The following is a 23,082-nucleotide window of genomic DNA, read 5'->3' as shown; positions in this document are numbered from 1 at the left end:
TGACATTGGTATATTCTCTTATATAAAATAAGGTATATGGACATTGATTATGATATAAATATAAAATCTATCATCACTTTAAAAAACTAAGATAAGGTATTCTTAAGACATCCCAGAAGAAATACCTGATATATATTTTTAAGAAGTATATTTAGTAATTTTAAGCATTGAATTGTGTGTATTTGAGAACCATTTGGTAGTTCTTTCGATGATCTAAATCAATGGTTTAGTTTTATTTTTCTTCCATTTTCGACGTTGGGATATTATCTTGCCTAACTATTATACTTTTCTTCTATTTTGGTGAGATTCAAGTTTTTTTCTTTTTTTATTTATTAGGGATATATTGTGATGTAAGTAAACGTCAGTTTTGTAATCGTATTACCTCTATACATTAATATATACAATAGTATATTAACCATAAAATGAAAATAGGAAGACAATGTATATTAACCATAAAATGAAAATAGGAAGGCAATTAGAGTTTTCATAAAATGAAAATAGGAAGAAAATTTATTTTATTAATATAGAAATCATGATAGATAAATTAAAATACTGAAAGCTGAATAAAAAAAATCTAAGAAAATGAAAGGAATATTATATAAAATCTTCAAAATAGTAAGATATCATTCTTCTAGTAATCCTCTAGCCAAACATGCATCCTTGTAAGAGTCATAGACCACACCATCAAACGTCCTCAAATCTTCATCACATCTTGGCCCTTTCAGAAAACGGAAAAGAAGTTGCAAATGAACATGACCATGAAACTTACTTGGAATATAAGATGTCCTAGTATTCGATACTGCTCTCATTCTTTTGATCCAACACATTTGTTCGGAATTCCAAGTAAAATACTTAGGTATATCCTCAAACGTGAGTTCTCTTGCTAAAGATGAGTTGTGGTTTAGATCAAACCAACCTAGAAGCAGTGGATCTTGAATGTCTTTCATTCTTTGGGTAAGTAAATCAATATGCCAGTGATGCTTTTGTTCCTTGTTTCTGTTAGGGTTTATATAAGTTAGACATCTAGGGTTTGTGTAATAATAAATAATAATAAACCACAATTGATCTTTTTGGTAGAAATAATATTCTCTGAAATATTCTCGTGGTATAAGTAAATATTAACATACAAATAAGCAAAGTAGTTGTTTACAATTAAGAACAAAATTTCGAAATATAATAAATCTTAACAACCGATATAAGCAAAGTAGTCGTTTCCTCTTTTTTTATGTAAATTGTATTTAAGATGCAAAATAAAATATACCAAAAGAACAATATCAAATCAGTTATTGAGATTGTGCCAATTTGTTTGTATTTGGTTAAAAAGAATAATTTATNGTCCTTGCTTCAGTGTATTCAACTCTCGTTTCTTCCTTCAATAGTATGCGAAGAGTAATATAGGATAAACTAATAACNTTAACACATTTTGACCTTTGTGCTATTTTTATAAAGAAATCAAAATGTATTAAACAAATTAAATGCGTGTTTGCTACTTCACCATAAAGAAACATAAAAAACAAACATACCAACATAAGGCAATTAGAAAAGAAGGGAAAAAAATCTAAATTATGTCCAAAGTTTGAAAACTGAGGATTGCTTTCTTTTGTATAGTGTGATTTCTTTACTTGCCCTTCTCAAAAGTCATAGTTGTCATCATCAGGATCTCTGTTGAAAGATATTCTAAAAAAATCAAATACAATTATTAGTAATAAGTATATTATAAAGAAAAAAATATATCATTTATTGACATTAAGAAGATACCTGTTTCTAAAATCATAGACTTCTGTATATGGTGGATCAATTAGAATAGTAGACATTGCAGGAACACTTTCAAGTTCGATTTTCTCACCTACAATTTGAATAAATTATTATGTTTCGTTATTAAGCAATCATGTAAATTGACATTATGGATTAAAAAAAAATACCATTTGCAGAATACTTTGGCTTCCAGAAACGCAGTACACCTATAATAGGAATTGTGAAGCTTCGAACCCAGTTTTGTCTAAAATAGTCAGCATGTTCATTGTAAGCAAGACAATGAATCTCTTCGTCGCTACAAAATATACGATTTCAGTAAATATCAAATTTTAAACAGTATATGTATATATTATTTTCTTAAAAAGTTGTGTATTTGGAGAATTATTACTTTTCATTAATGAGATAAAAACGTATCACCCTGTCCATCCCATTAAACTGAGTAGAAGTATCTTTGTCGAGATACCTAATAGGCTGCACACGGACTATTCGGCCCATAATCTCTGCAAGTGATAAATTTAGTAGGTTAAAAATTAAACCAAAGAATACCAATAAACTATACAAATCATTATTAATATATAGTAATACCTAAGCATCTGTTACTGTCGGCATGATAACCATCAAAAAATGTATCCCATGAAACATAGTCGATGAAATGATTGGTGGTCCTTGCTTCAGTGTATTCAACTCTCGTTTCTTCCTTCAATAGTATGCGAAGAGTAATATAGGATAAACTAATAACCCTTCTGGTGTTGACAACTTGGAAAGTAGTTATGATTTTCCAAGCATCTTCTTCAAATTGATCCGATAAATATTGGATCAAGTGATTAGGAATGGTTATGAACATTTTATCACCCTGTATTCATATAAATATAGAAAACGAAGAACAAAAGGGTTATTACAGAGACAAATGTACATATGTGTTAAAACTACAGTAGTTTTAAAAAACTGAAAACTTTTACTTACAAATATATCACAAACAATCATTTCGATACAATCATCTTCTTCATCTCTCTTTCGCCATTTACGAAGAACCTTCACACAAATACGACCATAAGAATCCCATGTATACATGTTACGTAGTCGATCAAAGCCGAGATTCATGATATCAGTTAAAGAAGGAAACAAAAATATTCTTTTTGGAAGGAAGTAAAATAATTTTCACGTTTGATGAATATCAAGTATTGCAAAGAAGAATTTATATATAGGGTTAAAGATGCCTATTGAGATTTCGAGATTCACCTAATTTGATATTATATTTCAATAAAAGCGTAATTATCGGGATTATATTCAATGTATTACGGAAAAAACTGTCATTAAAGATGACTTGCATGAACTTTTGCTTGAAAACAGAGGAGATTCAGTTATCAACTTGAATTTTCTTTTTTATTCAACTAAGAATGAATTAAAAAGAGATGTGTATACATTGAATGTTTTTCTCAAATTATACACAAAATTATGTACTGATTAAAACTTACATTATTACAATTTCTATATTTAACAATATAACATATATAAAATGTATAGAAGATAGAAATGATAAATATTCATTAAAAATTTCAAACTCTAAACCATAAACATATAGAAATATAGAAATTAACCACATAGCTTCATATCGAAAATAATTCAAAATAATCAAGATAGATAATAAAAAATACCAAATGTCTTAATAAAAAATACCATAAACCATAACCAATGTCGAAATTCAAAATAATCAAGGTAGATAATAAAATCAAAGGAAATTAATTCAACAAATGGTCTAGTTCCTTAGAAACAGCAGCAACATTAACAGCTTCTTCATTAACCAACATAGAACAATGTTTTTTGGATGTAGATGATTGGTCATCTCCTTCAAATTCGTTTGATGAACCTCTTTTTGATGATGGTGTGGAAGAGGTTGAAGCATCCACATCAGATGGCTCACCCCCATCAGTAAGCATTAAAGAACCCTAATTACGTATAATTTTACAGTTATTAATTTAATGTCTACAAATAACCATATTGGAAATCCAATTTATATAAAAATATTGATACCTGACCACCAGATAACATTGAAGAAGGATCTACATATGTGTCCGAAGAGACAATCTGGGGAGCAATTTTATTCCCGTCAGAGCACAATGCAGCCACATTGTAAGTGGTGGAGTTCCCCCTAATATGCTTTGACTCGATAGAAAGAAGGAACTCGAATGTCTGGCCTTGTAAAGCTTTAACTTCGAGAGGAATAGAATCATGATCTTCTAGCTGATTTATATATAAGCAAAGTAGATTGTTTTAAAATATCTAAAGATTCGTCTAAAACCAAATAAAACATCAAACAGCTATAAACATGAATAATTACCAAATTGTATCTATTGTTTAAGAGCTCTGAAGCTTGCATTCCAACCATATCGGCAGCGAAGCTGTCAAAAACCATACATTTCATTTCTCCAGTATCGTCTTTGACTTTTAGATAAATCCAGAACCTTAACATTGTTTGATGTGAAAATCAGTTGATTTACTGTTAGTGTTATATAACATTATATACTATATATAAATTTAGGTGTAAAATTTAAGTAAAATACTTACTTGGGAGAGACATATGCTGTGTACTCTTTGCAATACTCACAAAAAAACTTTGGTGATGGTTTTTGCTTTTCATCTTCCAACTTAATGTCTTGCATTACGATAGTCTTTTTATTGCATTTTTTACACGCAATGTAGACCCAAGCATAGTCTGTATCGACTTCAAATACTGTACAAACAGTGCGACACATCCCTACCTATAAAGATTTATTTTTATTAAAAATAAAAAATTTTAAATAGTTTAAAGATTAAAGATTGTAAAATAATAAGTATACCTCAAAGGCATGTAGGACTTCTTGGATGGTTTTCACTGGGTATTCTTCTATTTCTTCCTTTTTAGGTTTTCCCCAAAATACCTTCTTTTGCAATGAATCCATGATAGTTAATTGCAAGCCATCATTGGAAAGTCAAAAATTCAAGATGCAAAGGTTATGAAATTTCGACAATAGAGGAAAATATATATAAAAGTATATGACAAAAGAAACTAACAGATGTCTTAGGTCTTCAACTTTAGGGATTACTGGATTGATTATAACTTGTGACCAGTCCCACTGATTTTGAATACTCCAGACATCTGTAAAAATGCTTGGTTAAATGAAATATATTATAATAATTATTTAATAGACTATAAATAAGTTGGAGGTATGAAAAATACGTACCGTTGTAAAAATTGACTTTAGCAAATCTTATTAAGCAGAAAACAATACCATCGGTAGACTCGTGGCAAGCTTTACTTATTATTTGGGAGCAAGTACCCCAAAGAGTACACAAAACACGTGTATCCCTGTTTAAAAAAGAGTTGTAAGAACAGGTAGATGGATAAATTGTAAAAAACAAAATGTTATATCAATAAAACTTACTCAGAATTTCTCAGGTGAAAATCGATTTTGGTAGTTGGTTTGTTAGTTGAAGTTATTTCTTTAACTTCACCACAGTCGACAACTTGACCAAAGAAATCTGAGGTAAAACGTTTTGGTTAATTTTTAAGTAAAAAGTAGGACATATTAATATTAAATCTAATATGATAGACGTACCAAATAAAAAACTTTCGTTTTGCTTCCCGGCCAGAACATTTTCATAAGATGCTAATGAAAGAAACATATCATCAGATATATTATCAGAAGGGTTAACTACTGTTCTCGAAGTGAAAAGAATCTTCCATTTCAATTCAGATAGCTTCACAGCACCATAAGTAGGAGACAAATTAAAAGTCGAAATAAAGATCCAACTCCCTTCTTTGAGTTTCCCTTCATACGATCTGATTTGATCCCTTTTCACAGTAGCAGCTATCTTATCACCCTACAAAAACAAAAAAATGATTCAAAAATAAGGTAATAATAGTGTTAAATATGAACGATAATAATGAAACGAATGATTACTACCGCAGCATCTGCTAAAAACATTTCAATGGCTTCTCCGATTTTGACATTGTAATGCCTCCATAGATGCAAAATCCTAACTTGTATAAGCCAGTTTACTCTATAGGGCCTGAGTAACTTAAGAGGGGTAATGGGGAGAGGTGAGCCTAACATTTCCCTTTGTTAAGCAAATGGTTGTGTATGAAAATATGTGGTGTTTCTACAATGAGTATGTTCTTATATATATAATTTTTACAATGGTGTATCGAATATTCACACCGATAAGGAAGGTGGTATTGATTTAATGAGACGATAATATCAAGACGAATAAAGATCTCTATACTAAAAGAGTTAAGGTATAGTCGATATTATGATAGAATATCGGTTACCATATATTGTTAGAATTTAAGCAAAATCATGGATTTATATGGTAACAATAGTAGTCGGTTTAGATATTTTTGGAAAATATTTAAAAGTACTATATATCGAGCACGCTAAATTAACGACGTATGCGGGATTTTTTATTAGTAAGATATATAAGGAATATTAATAACGATAAGTTGAGATAATTATGGAATTGATTTAATGGTATTACATGTCGACCAAGATAAATATACATAGAATGCGGGATTTCTTAGATTTCTTTGATTCGTTTGTTAATATGGCCGGCAGACCCAATAACTTTGTTTCGTTAGGTAATATGGGCCGGCAGACCCAATATTTATAAGTGAACAAATAATTTTTAATTTAACGGTTAAGATGTACATTGTTGAGCGGTCAGGATTTAAGCATAAGATCCAAAATCTTAAAACGGGTCATATAGGATCCGCGTGTTTATCCGTTTAGAGGGGGTGTGAAATTTCGTCGTTACCCTCTAAAAAATTCGAATATTTGTTTATAACTCCAATGGCATACCCTTGTAATTTCTTACAAAACGAAGGTTTAGTCCATAAACTGTGTTTCAAAATAATAGTAGGGATTTGGGAAAAATGTCATTAAAATCCCCAACTCTATATTTTCGTTGATTTAAATCCCAAATTCTGCTTTTGGAGGAAAAAACACCAATTATTTGTTGACTTCCAAATAAATCGCAAACTCTTGTTGACCTAGCCTTTTGAGGCACAACATTAAGTGGTCAAACGGAAAAATTAAACGGAGTTAATTATCCTGTTAACGAGATCCGTTAATAGCAAAACGACGCTGTTTATAACACCCTAAAACCCCCAAATTAAGAAATCGATTCTCAATTTTCTCAATTCACAAACCCTAATAGATCTCAATTTATCTTTTCTTCTTTAATTTCAATTTTCTTCTTCGGTTTCTCTCTTCTTCTTCGAGTTGACGAGATGAGTTCTAGCTCAAAGACATCGGTGGTAGCTTCGTTCGACCGTGGAGTGCCATTGAAGTGTGTTTGTGGAGTCGGTGTAACGATCTTTACATCGAGAACTGAAGAGAATCTTGGTCGACCGTTCTTCTGGTGTATAACAAAAAGAGATCTGGAATCTTCTCGTCATCGAAGATATCATGTTCGACTAGGGTTAGATCGATTAGGGTTTGTGAATTGGAGAAATTGAAAATCGATTTCTCAATTTGGGGGGTTTTAGGGTGTTATAAACAACGTCATTTTGCTATTAACGGATCTTGTTAACAGATAATTAACTCCGTTTAATTTTTCTGTTTGACCACTTAATGTTGTACCTCAAAAGGCTAAGTCAACGAGTGTTTGCGATTTATTTGGAAGTCAATAAATAATTAGTGTTTTTTTCCTCCAAAAGCAGAGTTCGGGATTTAAATCAACGAATATGTAGACTTGGAGATTTTAATGATATTTTTCCCTATATGATTTGTAAGCATTTAAATGGAGTTTTTTTAGTAATGCCACTCGCCAACCCAGTTACTGGGAGGATCGTAGTTGCAAGTGATGAAGGTTTTTGACCATTCTTGCATCTCACTTTTACACATACCAAGTTCTCCGTGTTTCTCCACACAACCTGAATATAGTGGCTACACTGTTGGTCCCAAGCACATCTGTTGGAATTATAATCGTAGTCAAATTGCTAGCCCACCCATATGTCAACCGCTGCAACGCCTTTCATGCCATTCTCTCATCACGACGTCAAGATATTAGTATTGAAAAACAGAAAATATGATAATTATAACAACATGAATATAGAAAATACCAAATAGTATGCGAAGGTCACGTTTGATCCCTAAGCTCAAAATCAATGTTCGAAGGTGTATTTTATAGTTTTCAGTAAGTTATGTATTTGGTGATGATAGTTCTCGTTTAGGTGTAAAATATTTATAGGGTGCTTTCTTCTGCAAGACAATAATAGTTCAATTAGCAACTAATTAGAGAGAAAAATCTGTGTAATCATTTTTATTAAAGAATATGCTAGGAATCATGCATTATTACTTTGATTAGGGAGAATTTTTTTTTTCAAGTTTAGGAAATGTTATATCTATTTAATTAATTATCAAATTAGTATTTAATGTAATTAATTATGTGAAGTTAATGTACAAATTTCCGTTAAAGGTAAATCTTAGTTGTTAAACATTTTAAATTAAATATGAAATATTAAATATAGTGGCAGTCTTGTAAATAGGTGGCAACTTCAGGATTTATTTGCTAAATATACTTGAAAAATGTATATAAAGATATATGCATCGAACATATTCTAATCCAAATACTAAACTAAAGTTTGCAGGTTGAACAACACGCTGTTGTTTTTTCTAATACCCCACTTAGACTCCGAATATGATTTGGGTACTCTTGTATTAGCTGAGGATCCACGCAAATAACCATTAGCAAGAAGAGAAGCCATGGTCCGTACAACCTTCGTTGAGTCTAGGTGTTTAATTTGGTGGTGTGACCAAATGTATAATCAATTAATAGTTTTTTTTTTAACCAAAAAAAAAAAGTTTTTTACCTTTTGAAGTATGAATTCATTCATATTATATTGATTCTAACTGTGTGCTATGATTGGTGCATATGATGAGGAAACATGATTATATTTATATATTTACGCCTTTTACGTGAATTTATTCATCGGATCGGACATAACTTGGGACGTTTCGGTCATATATATGGATTCTTTGCCGCGGTATATATACTGATTCTTTGCCGCGGTATATATACTGTGCTTATGAAAATGACGTTGCTGAATTCTTAAAATGCAATATCTTGGGACGTTTCGGTCATATATATGGCTTCACGCTATTCTCCTTCTATGTTCGATTTCTCGTATCTTTGCTTTATGTTTTGGAGTGCCCTTTTCCTTGTGGCTTCTAATAGTGTGGATTTGGAAAACAAAAAATTGCTTAAATAAAAGAATTTGCCTAATTTCTCGTATCTTTGCCTAATGACGTATATGGCTTCACGATATTCCCTCTTCATGTGTGAATTTGGAAAAAAATTGCATATACGACGAATATAGGGTTATAAGTTTTTACCTTTTCTGTCTCGTCTACTCGCAAAATCAAATCTTATATACATTACTTTTTTCGAGGAAACAAGACTTACTTATGCTTGCGTTGTCAGCTTATCTTTTGCCAATGTCTTTGTTTCGTCGTTGCACTTATTGAGAGATATAGGTGTGTATATGTAATATTCCTATTGTCTAAGTCTAGTTGTGCAATATATGTAATTACTTAGGTTTAATTGTATCAGTATGTATATAAGGGCTTTAGCCTCCGATGAATGCAGACAAGAAAACCTTTTATCCCAAACTAGTTTTCTTGACATGGTATCAGAGCAATACCTAAAATTTTAAGCTTTACGATTTTTGGCTCTTCTACATCTTTGATCTGTTTTTCTATTTTTCTTTGACCTAAGTATCTCGATCTATTCTAATCGATATACTCTCTCTACTCTATCTACGATGACAGAAGAATCTGCTACTAAACCTACCTCTACCATGACGTCTACTCGTTCTGAATCTATGCGTCGGAGAATTGATCTTTATGATCTCTCATATGGGGATAACCCCGGATCTATCATCTCGCAGCCACAATTGCGAGGAAGCAACTATGATGAATAGGTGCTGAATTTACGTCTTGCCCTTCGCGCAAGGAAGAAGTTCGGTTTTGCGGATGGATCAATTCTCAAACCTAGTGATGACTCGGATGACCTTGAGGACTGGTGGGCGAATAACGCCATGGTGGTTTCGTGGATCAAGCTTACGGTGGCGCCGGATTTGAGCAGTTCGCTGTCTCACCATGAAATTGCTTGTGATCTGTGGACGCATATACAAAAGCGTTTCTCAATGAAAAACGGGCAAAGGGTTCAGCGACTCAAAACATAACTTGCCAATTGCCAGCAGAAAGGTACAGCTGTGGAAGCGTACTATGGGAAGCTTACCAAACTGTGGACGAGTCTTGCGGATTTTCAGAGAGGTAAAACTGTGGAAGAGATTGCAAAGGAGCGTGAGGAGGATAAGCTTCACCAGTTTCTTATGGGTTTAGATGGGTGTAGTGAAATCTTTTCTCCTATCTCGTGATCCATTGCCTTCTCTTGATGAAGCATATCATGTTGTGACTCAAGATAAAGAGTCTAAGAGAGGGAACCGGTTGCTGGAAGAACGCAACGAAGGTGCGAGTTTTGCAGTGCAAACTGTGGTTCGTTTGCGTCAACAGAGTGTGCTTCGTGATCCAGCTGCGGTTTGCACTAGCTGTGGACGAACCGGACATCTTGCTGCCAATTGCTTTTGCAAGATTGGCTATCCTTGGTGGTGGGGTGATCGTCCACGGTCGAGTGGCTAGAAGCTCCCGACTACACAATCGGGAAGCGTGAGTGGCTCTCATGTTGAACGACGTGGAGCTCTGCCTATGCCATCTAAGAGTGTCGAACCTGCTCATGCCAACCAGGTGGTACTTGCTAGACCAACTGCAGTTGCTAATTCGGTTATCACGGAGGCTGATCGTTCGGGAATTATTGGCTTAAGTGATCACGAATGGGAATCCTTGAAGAAGATGTTTAACGAACGCCAGCCAGACACACATGAGCGACTCTCGGGTAAGTATTTTATCGAATCATGGGTTATTGATACAGGGGCTTCTAATCACATGATGGGAAGCATTGATTTCCTTGTTGAAGTTTGTGATATGCCCCCGGTGTATATCAAGTTACCGGACGGTCGTTTTAATGTGGCAACTAAAAAAGGGACTGTGTGTTTGGGTTCAAAGCTGAGATTGTCGGATGTGTTTTTTGTGGATAGTCTTCAGTGCCATCTTATTTCAGTTTCTCAACTCACTAGAGATAGGGGATGTATCTTTCAGATCTCTGATAGACTTTGTGTTGTTCAGGACCGCATCACACAGATGCTGATTGGAGCCGATGAGCTTGTGAACGGATTCTATTTCTTTAGAGGAGTGGAGGTAGCGGCAATGACACAAATCTTGGACCAGCAAACTGATAATCGGTGGCATCGACGTTTGGGACATCCCTCATCTAAAGCAATGGAGATGTTGAAGTTATCTAATAAGAATACTAGTAGTTGTGGTTTTGATTCAAAGTCTTGTGACGTTTGTATACGCTCTAAGTAAACACGTGATTCTTTTCCTTTGAGTATTAATAAGACATCAACGGTTTTTGAATTAGTTCACTGTGATCTTTGGGGTCCTTATCTGACAACGACAATTTGGGGGTCAAGATTTTTTCTCACCATAGTTGATGATTATTCACGAGCCGTATGGCTTTATTTGTTGCCATAAAAATCACATACAACTTCTACACTACGTGATTTTGTCTCTCTTGTTGAGCGACAATTTGATAAGAAGATTAAGACAATTCGGAGTGATAATGGATCCGAGTTTCTTTCTCTTAGTGGTTTCTTCCGTGAAAAAAGAATCATTCATGAGACTTCTTGTCTTGGGACACCCCAACAGAACGGTCGCGTCGAGCGCAAGCATCGCCATATACTAAACGTTGCGCGGGCTTTACGTTTCCAAGCTGCTTTTCCTGTGGAATTTTGGAGTTTTTCTGCACTGACCGCATGCTACTTGATTAACCGCACACCGACTGCGGTTCTTAATGGGAAGACTCCCTTTTAGATGCTATATGATCGACCACCACCAATGAATCACCTTCGGGTGTTTGCTTGCTTATGTTACGTTCATGATCAACGCAGGGATGGTGATAAGTTTGCTTCTTGGAGCAATAAGTCGATTTTTCTTGGTTATCCGTTTGGGAAAAAGGGTTGGAAGGTCTATAATCTTGATAGTGGTGTGATTTCTGTTTCACGTGATGTCATTTTCATGGAAACGGAGTTTCCATATGCTGTCATGCCTTCTACGAGTACGGACCAGCCTTCGTTGGTATCTTCTAATCTTGTGAATGCTCGACCTGACAAGGATACTGATTGCTGTGATGAGTTTTTCTCTTTACTTCCTAATGTTCGTTCCTCTCATACTCTACCCTCGGCTGTTGTTCCAGTTGCGCAGGGTGTGGACTTGGTTTCACTGCCTGTTTTAGGTTCTGCGGCTGTACCGCCACATACGGATACTGTTCTCGAGTCTTCTCCGCGTCCATCTCCTGTTTTGTGCTCTCCATCCCCGACTGAGTCTTCTAACGAGTCTCCAGATTCAGAAAATGTTGAAGAAGTGATTCCCATGGGCAGAGGTTGTTGACAAAAGTTTGTTCCCACTAAACTTCATGATTACGTCATTAACATGGCACAAGTTGAGTCTGATGGTGATTTCACGGACACCAGTTGGTATCCCATCGACTCTTATGTTGATTGCTCTCAGTTTTCAGAGCATCATCGCGCTTTCCTTGTGGCTATAACTACCGGTGTAATTCCAAAAACATATGCTGAAGCGTTTCTTGATGAAAATTGGCGGAATGCGGTCCGTGTGGAAGTTGATGCTCTTGAGGATCAGGGCACTTGAACTGTAAAGACTCTTCCTTTAGGGAAGAAAGCTTTGGGTTGTAAATGGGTCTTTACTTTGAAATATCAGTCGGACGGGACGCTTGAACGATATAAGGCTTGATTGGTCGTTCTTGGCAATAAACAAACAAAGGGTTTGGATTACAACGAGACCTTTGCACCCATGTGCAAGATGATTACAGTTCGTTCCTTTCTTGAAGTAGATGTTTCTCGTGATTGGGAGGTTCATCAAATGGATGTACATAATGCGTTCTTACATGGGGACTTAGACGAAGAAGTGTATATTCGGTTTCCTCCGGGGTTTCAAACTGATGATAAGACAAAGGTTTGTCGTCTACATAAGTCTCTATATGGTCTACGTCAAGCGCCCTGGAGTTGGTTTGCTAAACTCTCTACGGCTTTGAAAGACTATGGTTTTAAACAATGTGTGAAGGATTACTCTCTTTTCACTTTTGCGGATGCGGATACACGGATTCATGTTCTTGTGTACGTTGATGATCTCATTGTTACTGGTAGTTCTCCACAGATTATCGCTGGTTTCAAGACCTATTTAAGTTCATGCTTTCATATGAAAGATCTTGGTATTTTGAAATACTTCTTAGGCATTGAAGTGGCTCGTAATTTTGAAGGCATGTAATTGTGTCAACGGAAGTACACGCTTGATATCATTTGTGACTCGGGTTTGCTTGGTGCCAGACCGGTATCTCATCCTCTTGAACAAGACCATCACCTCGTGCGAGCTGGTGGGGCGGTTCTTCCGGATCATTTCATGTATCGTCGATTAGTGGGCCGTCTTATTTATCTCAGTGTGACACGCCCAGCTATCTCTTATGCTATTCATATGCTCTCACAGTTTATGCTCCACATGAGCTTCATTGGGAAGCTGCTCTTCGTGTGGTTCGTTATTTGAAGAACAATCCAGGACAGGGCATTCTCTTACGTGCTGGTACGGATCTGCGTATTACGGCGTGGTGTGACTCTGACTTTGCTGGTTGCTCACTTAGTCGTCGCTCGCTCACAGCTTGGTTTATTCAGCTTGGTGGTTCTCCAGTCTCTTGGCGCACAAGGAAACAGGATGTGGTTTCGTGTTCTTCGGCTGAGGCTGAATATCGTTCGATGGCGGAAACGGTGTGTGAACTTCTATGGTTACGGGAGCTGCTTATGTTTCTTGGTGTTGATTGTTCTTATTCGATCCCACTTCATTGTGACAATCAGTCGGCTATTCATATTAGTAAGAATTCGGTGTTTCACGAACGCACGAAGCATATTGAGGTTGATTGTCATTTTATCTGAGATGAGATCCTCTGTGGTGTTATTGCTCCTCAATATGTTGGTACTAAAAAACAGCTTGCTGATATTCTTACTAAAGCACTTGGACGAAAGGAGTTTGATGAGTTTCATGGCAAGTTGGGTATTTGTGATTTTCATACTCCAACTTGAGGGAGGGGGGTGGGGTATTGAGAGATATAAGTGTATATATGTAATATTCCTATTGTCTAAGTCTAGTTGTGCAATATATGTAAGTACTTAGGTTTTATTGTATGAGTATGTATATAAGGGTTTTAGCCTCCGATAAATACAGGCAAGAAAACCTTTTATACCAAACTAATTTTCTTGACAGCACTCCTCCCCTCATTCCTCTATTATAAAGTAATTAAGCAAAATAGTATTACCAAGTCATGTGAAGGTGATATCAGAAATTGTGACAAAGCAATAAGGCTTGTCCATGTTAAACTATTCTTTTGCCTTGTGAATTATGATTAAGGGTAGGCATTTTATGTCTAATCACCTCTTCATGGCCCCTAGCATCGACACCAAGGGTTTGGTGAGTTAATTATGAGATAAGCATTTTTTTGGAGAGGTATTGTCTATTTAAGCATTTTTGTCCGTGATTGTCAAAATAGGCATTTATTTTACACAAGAATGACGAATTTACCCTCTAGAAACTGATCAAAAATTTCGAGGTTTTAATTGATTTTTGTTGTTTGCTGCACGCGACCATTCCTTCGAGCTTGGCATGGTCGTTACCGGTGAATGGTGATGATGGGTCATCAACCTTTCCACAAGCCACCTATCTACGACAGTGGAACCTGACCCGAAGAAATACTTGTATGGTGAAGGTGCGAAGGAAGCGGTGGCGACGGAGGTTATGAGATTGGAGCGACGGATCTTTCAATTGCTTGAAATTTAAGGACCTGCTTTGTCCTATTTGTATGCAGATAATTAATAATGCTTTTCTCCGGCTTGTGGTCATAGTTTCTGCTATCATCGCACATGATAAGAACAAGAGCGATTCCCCTTGTTCTAGCCAAAATCTGACTAACAATTATCGCTCTTACTCATAAGGTTAGAGTTTTCTATTCCTTTCTCTAGTTTTCTCATAATTTGTGTTTGGCGAGTTAGTTATATGATTTTTTTCAGTCGATGATAGTGAAGATTTTGTGGTTTTGTCGTCTTTACTTTTAAATACAAGTTTGAGTATTAGCTGCTCGGTTGTGTTTTAGCTTTTAATCGAGGTCAGTTTTTTCATTTGCAGCTTCTACTTTCTTCACTCTGCTTATGTTGCTTCTACTTTCCTCACTCTGCTTTTGCAGCTTAAGTTCTAACTTCTAAGAAATTTCTACCAACAGTAGTGAAGCTAAAGCTGAAAAGGGTGGACGGAAGAGAAAGATCGATGCAGAGCAACAAAAAATTAAGAAGAACGATAAAAAGGAAGGAAGTCATGGCTGTGTACTCTGCTCCTACTTACCGTCGCACCTTTCAATGGTATTTTATTCATCTCTAGACTCTAGAATACATGTGATCTTGATTTTGTGAGCATATTGATGTATCCCTGGATAGTTTGCTGTGAAAATTTAGTTTGAGCTTCGATTTTAATTTGAAATGTTTGCAAGGCTAGGCTTCTAATCATATTGTAGTGGTTTGATCTAGGATCTAGAGTTCGATCAATCATCTTCGATGCATTCTGAAAAAGAAATCTTGGAATCAAAATTGGATTGTATGAGAGATGTATGATTATATCCTCTCTGTTTGGTCACGTATGGTTGCTGAGAACAGAGATTGGAGTCCATATCTTTTAGGTAAAAATATTGAAAATTAAAACTCATATGTTTTAAAACTTATGGGGTTACAGTTTATAGTGATACATACTTTTGTGGAACTTCCTTTTAAAAATCATTATTTGTGGATTTTATTGTTATTTCTAGTGGTTTTGATGGAGATATAACATCTGTTCTCGCATTGGTAGTCATGTCATTTACAATATGTGTGTTTCATTTGGTGTTTGGGTTCCCTCAGTTATACTTCCTTAGGGTTTAGTGTTCTGCGGTTAACTAGCTACTTGGGTTCCCTCAGTTGTAGTTCCTTAGGGTTTAGTGTTCCGTAATAAAAATGCGGTTAACTAGCTGCTTGGGGTTCCCTCTGTTATACTTCTTTAGGGTTTAGTGTTCTGCGGTTAACTGGTTACTTGGGTTCCCTCAGTTGTAGTTCCTTAGGGTTTAGTGTTCCTTAATAAGAGTGCGGTGAACTAGCTACTTGGGGTTCCCTCAGTAATAGTCCTTAGGGTATAGTTTTTCTTAATACATGTGTGTGTGTTTGATTCGGTCCAATACATTAGTTGTCCTCATTTACGTTCCCTTAATACTCTTCCCCTTGTAAGTTCTGTTAAGTACATTGGCTTCTACTAGCCGCCGAACTCTTCACTCACGAGGTATACATACTCGAGTCCATGAATTTCTTCCTTTCTCTATGATTTCTTGCTATATTTGAGCTTATATGACAATGTTTGTTTAATGGTTTGCTTGTTATTAATTATCTTCCTGAACAAATCATTTTTACATGGTTGGTGGCGTCGACGAGATAGTTGTAAAGGCAAAAAACTTTTCCAAGAAGTCGACAGCTTAAAGGACTGATTTATTTCTTTTTTTTCATAGCTGTTGTATAGTTGTCTTATGAGATCAAAGGTTGATAAGTATATGTAATTTTGATTAGTTTTTTCTACTTCTTGTTTTGGTATTTAGGATTGACAATGAAAACCAAACAATTGCTAATTTACGTTATTTATGAAGACTGAATGTCTCTCTTTTTCATGTTGGTTGTGATGAAGAACGTGCGTTAATTCTGCAGTGGATCATTTTCAAGCACCACCAATTTTACTAGGGATAATGTTGTCTTTTTGCTATCACAAAAAATGCCCAATTTTGAAAGCTTGGATAAAAGTACCTAAAATGAAAGTTTTGTTAGAACAAATGCCTAAATCAACAATAACCCCAGGGTTTGGTTGATAAATGCCTTACTTATATTCACAATAAGACCAAAATTTCAACCCCTAGTTTGGCATGGAATTTGGCACAAGATGCAAGATCACATCCGTAGTAGAGAACGATGCTCATGAACCATGATCTTTTTTTTTTCTTTTTTATTAAAAATCAGTTTGACCCTTTTAAATAGTATTGGGATATGAGGTTTATATAATCTGTTACAAGATCTTACACTACATAAGTAGGTTTTGGAAGATCGCATTTGGAAGATCAAAAGAAATCCAGGTAAAAACAATAAAAAAACATTTGATTAAAGAAGCTTGTCGAATTATTCAAAAAAATAAAAGCTTTATTACAACTACATTGAACTTGGAGCATGAGAGCACACAATGGGTAACAATGTTTGTGAGATACTTCGCTTGTTTCAAGGTTCCATCCACTCCAACAAAGTAAGATAGTTTTAAAACAGACCATAACATTTTTTACGAAAAAAAATTGGTAATGGATTCTAACATAAATTCATTTAAAAAAAAAAACTCTAAACATATGTTATCTTTTATATATAATTAAATTTACATAATTATTAATTTATGTTATAAATGGAACTATAGTCTATATATTTACATAGATACTTCGAACATACCTTTTTCGAAAAGTTAACTATGATTACATACAGTAGAACCTCTATAAATTAATACTCTTTAAATTAATACTCGCTATAAATTAATAAATTCTTCCGGTTCCGAGTTGGGCCGGTGTAAAAAATGACACATTTCGATAAATTAATAAGATAATATTTTTTTTTGGAAATCCTATGTAAAAATATAGTTCCATCAATATCATAAATTAATAATCAAATAATATTAATATATATATATATATATATATATATCTAAGAAAATCTAGTGAAATACTGAAATATGACTCTATTGTTGTTTGCATATTCTTGAATTTACATTCTTATTGGAGCTCATCTCTAATATCTTTCATTGTCGTATTCTCAAATCACATCCAAAAATTAAGAAAAGTTCTAAATGAGATAATTGCTTCTTTATATGTAACTGGTTTTAAAATTACCACAATATCTTATTCAACTTCATCATTACCATGAATGATACTAATAGAAATTTCTTCTAAACTCTAAACTTCTAACATCTATCATTTTTACCTAAACTCTAAACTTAGCAATTACAATAGACAAGATAATAAATTAAGAAATTTTTTTAAAAATATGAATGATAACAAAAGTATCTTATTTTATAATACATAATTTTCAAAATTATGAAAATTAAAAATCTCTTCATAAATTAATATTTTATTAATTTATCGATAAATTAATAATTATTAATTTATCGATAAATTAAAACCTCTTTAAATTAATAAAATTTCATGGTCCCGACCTTATTAATTTATAGAGGTTCTACTGTATTCCTTGAGCTTGTGACCTTTATAACATGTTGATGTTAAGGCACAAACCCTCCTTTAACGAAAGAATTAGATCATCGAGAGAATATAAAGCACAAAAATATCAATTCGGTCGCTAATAAGCCATAAAACCGATAATCAAGACTATTCTTTTGAAATATTAAAATACTAGTATTATAGTCGGTGCTATACACCAAAATTATATTATTTTATTTTAATTTTATTGGTGGAGTGACTTGTGCTTTGTAGTATAAAGAATATTCAAAACTATTGATTCCGTTCAATATGAAAACTGTAATAAACCTCTGAAAACTTTTAAACATAGGATTGAGAAATGGTAGATTTTTTTTTTAACAATTTAATTCGGCCTCCTGATGTAATTTATCCCAACATGACAGATCATTTAAATATGACTATATGATAAAAAAAAAAAAAAACAATTTCTTTTTTTCTCCTTTGTTCTGGTAAAACCTTCATTCCCTTCTGCACACCTACATGTTGAATTTAGAGCTTGTTCATTCGTTTTCTCTTCTTCTCTTCCTTTTGTCCCAAGTAGTTTGGTTGATTTTCACAAGACTTGGCACATAAGAGCTTGAGCACACATGTGGACAAAACAATTGACATTCTCTGGGGGTCTTTGCAGATTCTAAGTAGTGCATGGGTTCTCCCAAATCCACTACTTTCAAGTATTGATTCTCTCCAATGATGAAAGCTCTGTTGTAGTTTTTCTTGGTTTTTATACACTCCTTTAAATCGAAAACCACGGCGAGTTTCTTGGTTTTTCTACATTCATTTACATCGAAAACCACGGCGAGTTTCTTTACTTCCTCAATGAAGAAACTGGCAACTAGAAGATCATGAGGTAACGAAAAACCCTTAATGGTTCCAAATCAATCTTTAAGAACTTTCTCCACACCACTGAATTGGGCTCAATCTTATCTGTAACCCAAATCTCCACCTCAGATGTTTCACAATCGAACTGAATTAACGCCGCAAGTTTTTCTTCTTTTAAAGAAGAGAGAGATTTAATATCATGGTAATATTGATGAAACGGTAGATGAAGAAACTGTCCAAAGCTCTCTGTTGTGAAATCAAAACAGACCAAGGAGCCATAGGGATTATCTTCCAATCTTCTTCCTACCTTCACAAAAAAGTAAGTGCTTCCTTTCAAAGATGCTTTGGCACGTTCATGCAACAATATATCTCGTTCAGGAGACACATCTATAACTCTCCATGAATTAGAGTTAAGACCATAGATTTCACATTCAACCATTGATTGCTCACCAGTAAGGTCGTCGTAGTCACATAAATACCTCACGATTTTGTGGTTACGGTTCAAATTGTTGTTGCATCCGAGAGCATATCTATCTAATATGTGGTAAGCATTTCTTGGATGTCCACCTGGCTTGGTTTAAATACGGGTTCCAAACCACAAGGCTAGTCTTGTCTGTTGATGTAGGAAATCGACAATATAAATAATACCAATCTTAATGGGAATAAATCGGAACTGGTCCTCTTATTAACGTAGACTTTGAGGAAGGATATACAGGAAATGACAATTAAAGAGCTAAGCGCAGTTAATACGAAAATAATAGCTCTTCTCTCTCTAATTGCCCAAAAAGTGGATCCCTTGACGTGACAATGACATCAGGTTTTTATAGTGGGCCATTGACCTAGGGTTTCTTCTCTCTCTCTGTAAAATGACGATTTTGCCCCTGCGATCTTTTGGGCTAAATCCAAGACTTCAGGCCCAAAACTTCCTAAGGTCTTCTATTTGGGCTTCTGTAAATGTTGGGGGCAAAGCCCATATCCAACACTGTCCAATGTGACGCATAACAATAAGTCATTGTAGTGAAAAACTTCACGTATCCCAACTTGATTAGGTGAACAATCTAACTCCTCTATAGATGGATCAACGAACTCTTCACCATCTTCTTTAATGATTCCATGGAGATTGAATCTCACTGAACAAAGCATCAAGTCCTTCACCATGAACCCCAAAAACTGATGCCTTGCTTGTGCGTTACATATAATCCGATCTTTGGATAAAGTGTTCCATCTTTTGCATGTGCATCTCACTGCTCCTAGACAAGTTATTGGAACCCTAGAGAGTATCTCTTCAACCAAATCCAGGGGAAGATCAAAGATCATCGTCATTGTTTCACACATAATTTAGGTTTTTATTTTATTTTCAACCTTAGCCCACTCTTGTATATTTATATTTAGACAAAAGAAAGATGTTCCGTTTCGAATTAACGCTAATCCTATTCCAATGTGGTTTCTTAATATTACAATTTCATAAATATCAATTTTCGACTAATAGAAGAAGAAGAAATAGGAAAAAATATTTATGGCTATTAAATTAGTAAAATCGTATCTTTTTAAAAAAATATCCGCTATATATTAAAAGAGAAGCACTCTCACAAAAAAAGCTGACGTGTCGTTTCTGTACCTTTTTTTAATAAATGTTCTTACTTTTTATTGTTATTTACATAAATATGCCACTGAAATATTATGAGCCAATATTTGTTTCTATTAGTTTTTAAATGTGAAAGATTTAATCAACTATTAAATCCGAAAATATATTTAATTATCATTTACATAACCTATTTACTTATTAAAAGTAAATTACATTTCACAAACAAGAAAAAAAAAACTATTCATTTATTTATCACTTTTATCGTTTTTCTCATTGCATTTTTAAACTTAGGATTATTTTAAATTAAATCAATTAGTTTAAAAATATTGCTTTATCTATTTAATGGTATAATGATATAGATAATAATGTGAAACATAAAATATGTAAATTTGATTTTTAGAAATACAAAAAGACATCAAAACTTTCTATACTACCTCAAAATTCTTTTCCAAGTTCAAATATTTCACGAGTGAAACATATTTTACAGAAAATAAACGCAAATTTGAATAAACGAAAAAACTTTACTTATATATTTTGTTTTATACAAACGAATCTTAAATCTCAAATAAAAGTTTACTCATAATATTTTATTTAAATCGATTTATTCTGCACATAGTGCGGGTTGATACCTAGTACTATTTTAAAAACACATATGTTTGGTTTGTTTCTTTTAGATTTAACAAGACTTATACTAGTAGCGTTGCTTGTCATGTGAACCATCCCAACCATGTTAAAATAATCTTTTGGCTTGTGCAGAATCATGATAAAGGTTAGGCATCTTTCGTCTAATCACCTCTTTAAGCGGCCCAAGCATCGACACCAAAGGTTTCGTTGATAGATGACACAATAAGACCAAAACTTTCAGCCCCAGATGCAAGATTGCGCGCCCGTACTAAAACAGTGGTGACGAACGCGGATCTCATTGTTTTTGATCAGGTTGACCCTTTTAAATAGTCTTGGTAAATGAGATGTTTGTTACAACTTACAAGATCTTACACTCCATAAATAGGTTTATGCCAAACTCATTTTTAAGAATGACATCCATTAATTGCTGACACTTTTCAAGAACTGGCTTGTATTTTTATATATAGTGAAATTTTGGGAACTGGACTCTGGACAGAAAGATTGAAAAAAAAAATCCCTCAAACTACAATTTAATTAGTTACTCCAAATTTGGCTTTGTGACAACCCGTCCCGCGGACCCCACTAGCCTCACTGTGGACCCTGCTAGCCCACCGCTAGCCGTCCAACAGACTCCAAGCTGGCCCTGCATTGCATCGATTTTTATGTGACAACCCGTCCCGCAGACCCCACTAGCCTCACTGCTAGTTGTCCCCATAGGCTGACCCTGCAGGGCATCGATCCTAACCCATCACTGTGGACTAACTCACATAATCCACCAGTAGGTTATTGGTGCATCAGGCGTTCCTCGAACCCTGGTCCCTCACCCTTTAACAACCTTCCCACAGACAAGTTGTCACCAATTGACCTGCAGATCAATTGGTGACAGCTTGTCCTGTGGGAAGGTTGTTAAAGGGTGGGGACCAGGGTTCGAGGGACGCCTGGTGCACCAATAACCTACTGTAGATTTGGATGAATAGTTCCATTTGCCCAGTGAGGGGTTAGGATCGATGCCCTGCAGGGCCAGCTTGGGGTCCGTTGGGGCGGCTAGCGGTGGGCTAGTGGGGTCCGCAGGACAGGTTGTCATATAAAAATTGATTTTTATGTGACAACCCGTCCCGCGGACCCCACTAGCCCACCGCTAGCTGCCCCAACAAGATGGATATAATCAATTAACATAAATACAATCCTCTATGATTTGACATCTATAACAATTAAAATTTATCGTTAAGGTTATGGATTTTTAGATCCTCCAACAATATATATGTCAAATACATTCTCAAAAATGCCCCTTTTTCCACATATCTTTTTAAAAATACCTCTTCATGTTGACCATTTTTAAAACTACCCCTCTTTATATACAAAATGACCAAATTACCCTTTTTGAGTGACAGCAAGAATGTACAGTCATCAAAATCGAAAATATTTTCCCGCCAAAAAAATTTCCCGCCAAAATTTTTTTCCCGCTAAAATCGAAAATTTTTCCCGAAAAATTTATTTTTTCCCGCCAAAAAAAAATTTCCCCGCCAAAATCGAAAAATTTTCCCGCCAAAAAAATTTCCCGCCAAAATTTTTTTTCCCGCTAAAATCGAAAATTTTTCCGGAAAAAATTATTTTTCCCCGCCAAAATAAAAATTTCCCCGCCAAAATCGAAAAATTTTCCCGCCAAAAAATTGAAATTTATACCTTTTAAAAACCTTGTAAACGCTTTTAAAAAAGATTTTTAAACACATTGTAAACGCTTTTAAAAACCTTGTAATTGCTTTTAAAAAACTTGTAAATGCTTTAAAAGGTTT

General features: G+C 34.7%; 1 protein-coding gene and 1 long non-coding RNA gene across 2 annotated transcripts; one reads left to right on the top strand and one right to left on the bottom strand.

Annotated features, from left to right (window-relative positions):
- Window positions 3,495-4,694, bottom strand: LOC104748597. Its single transcript, XM_010470211.1, has 5 exons — window positions 4,593-4,694; window positions 4,321-4,514; window positions 4,094-4,217; window positions 3,787-3,996; window positions 3,495-3,701 (listed from the first exon to the last, which is right to left on the bottom strand). Exons 1-5 carry the CDS (start codon window positions 4,692-4,694, stop codon window positions 3,495-3,497), a joined length of 837 nt encoding a protein of 278 aa, XP_010468513.1.
- LOC109129203 lies at window positions 14,470-16,555 on the top strand. Its single transcript, XR_002035397.1, has 2 exons — window positions 14,470-14,908; window positions 15,157-16,555. It is a non-coding gene; the product is annotated as an uncharacterized LOC109129203 (long non-coding RNA).

The sequence above is a fragment of the Camelina sativa genome, chromosome 15 (assembly GCF_000633955.1).
Source record: "Camelina sativa cultivar DH55 chromosome 15, Cs, whole genome shotgun sequence".
NCBI lineage: Eukaryota > Viridiplantae > Streptophyta > Magnoliopsida > Brassicales > Brassicaceae > Camelina > Camelina sativa.
Note: the sequence above shows the minus strand (reverse complement) of the source record. Positions and strands in the feature narration are given on the sequence as shown.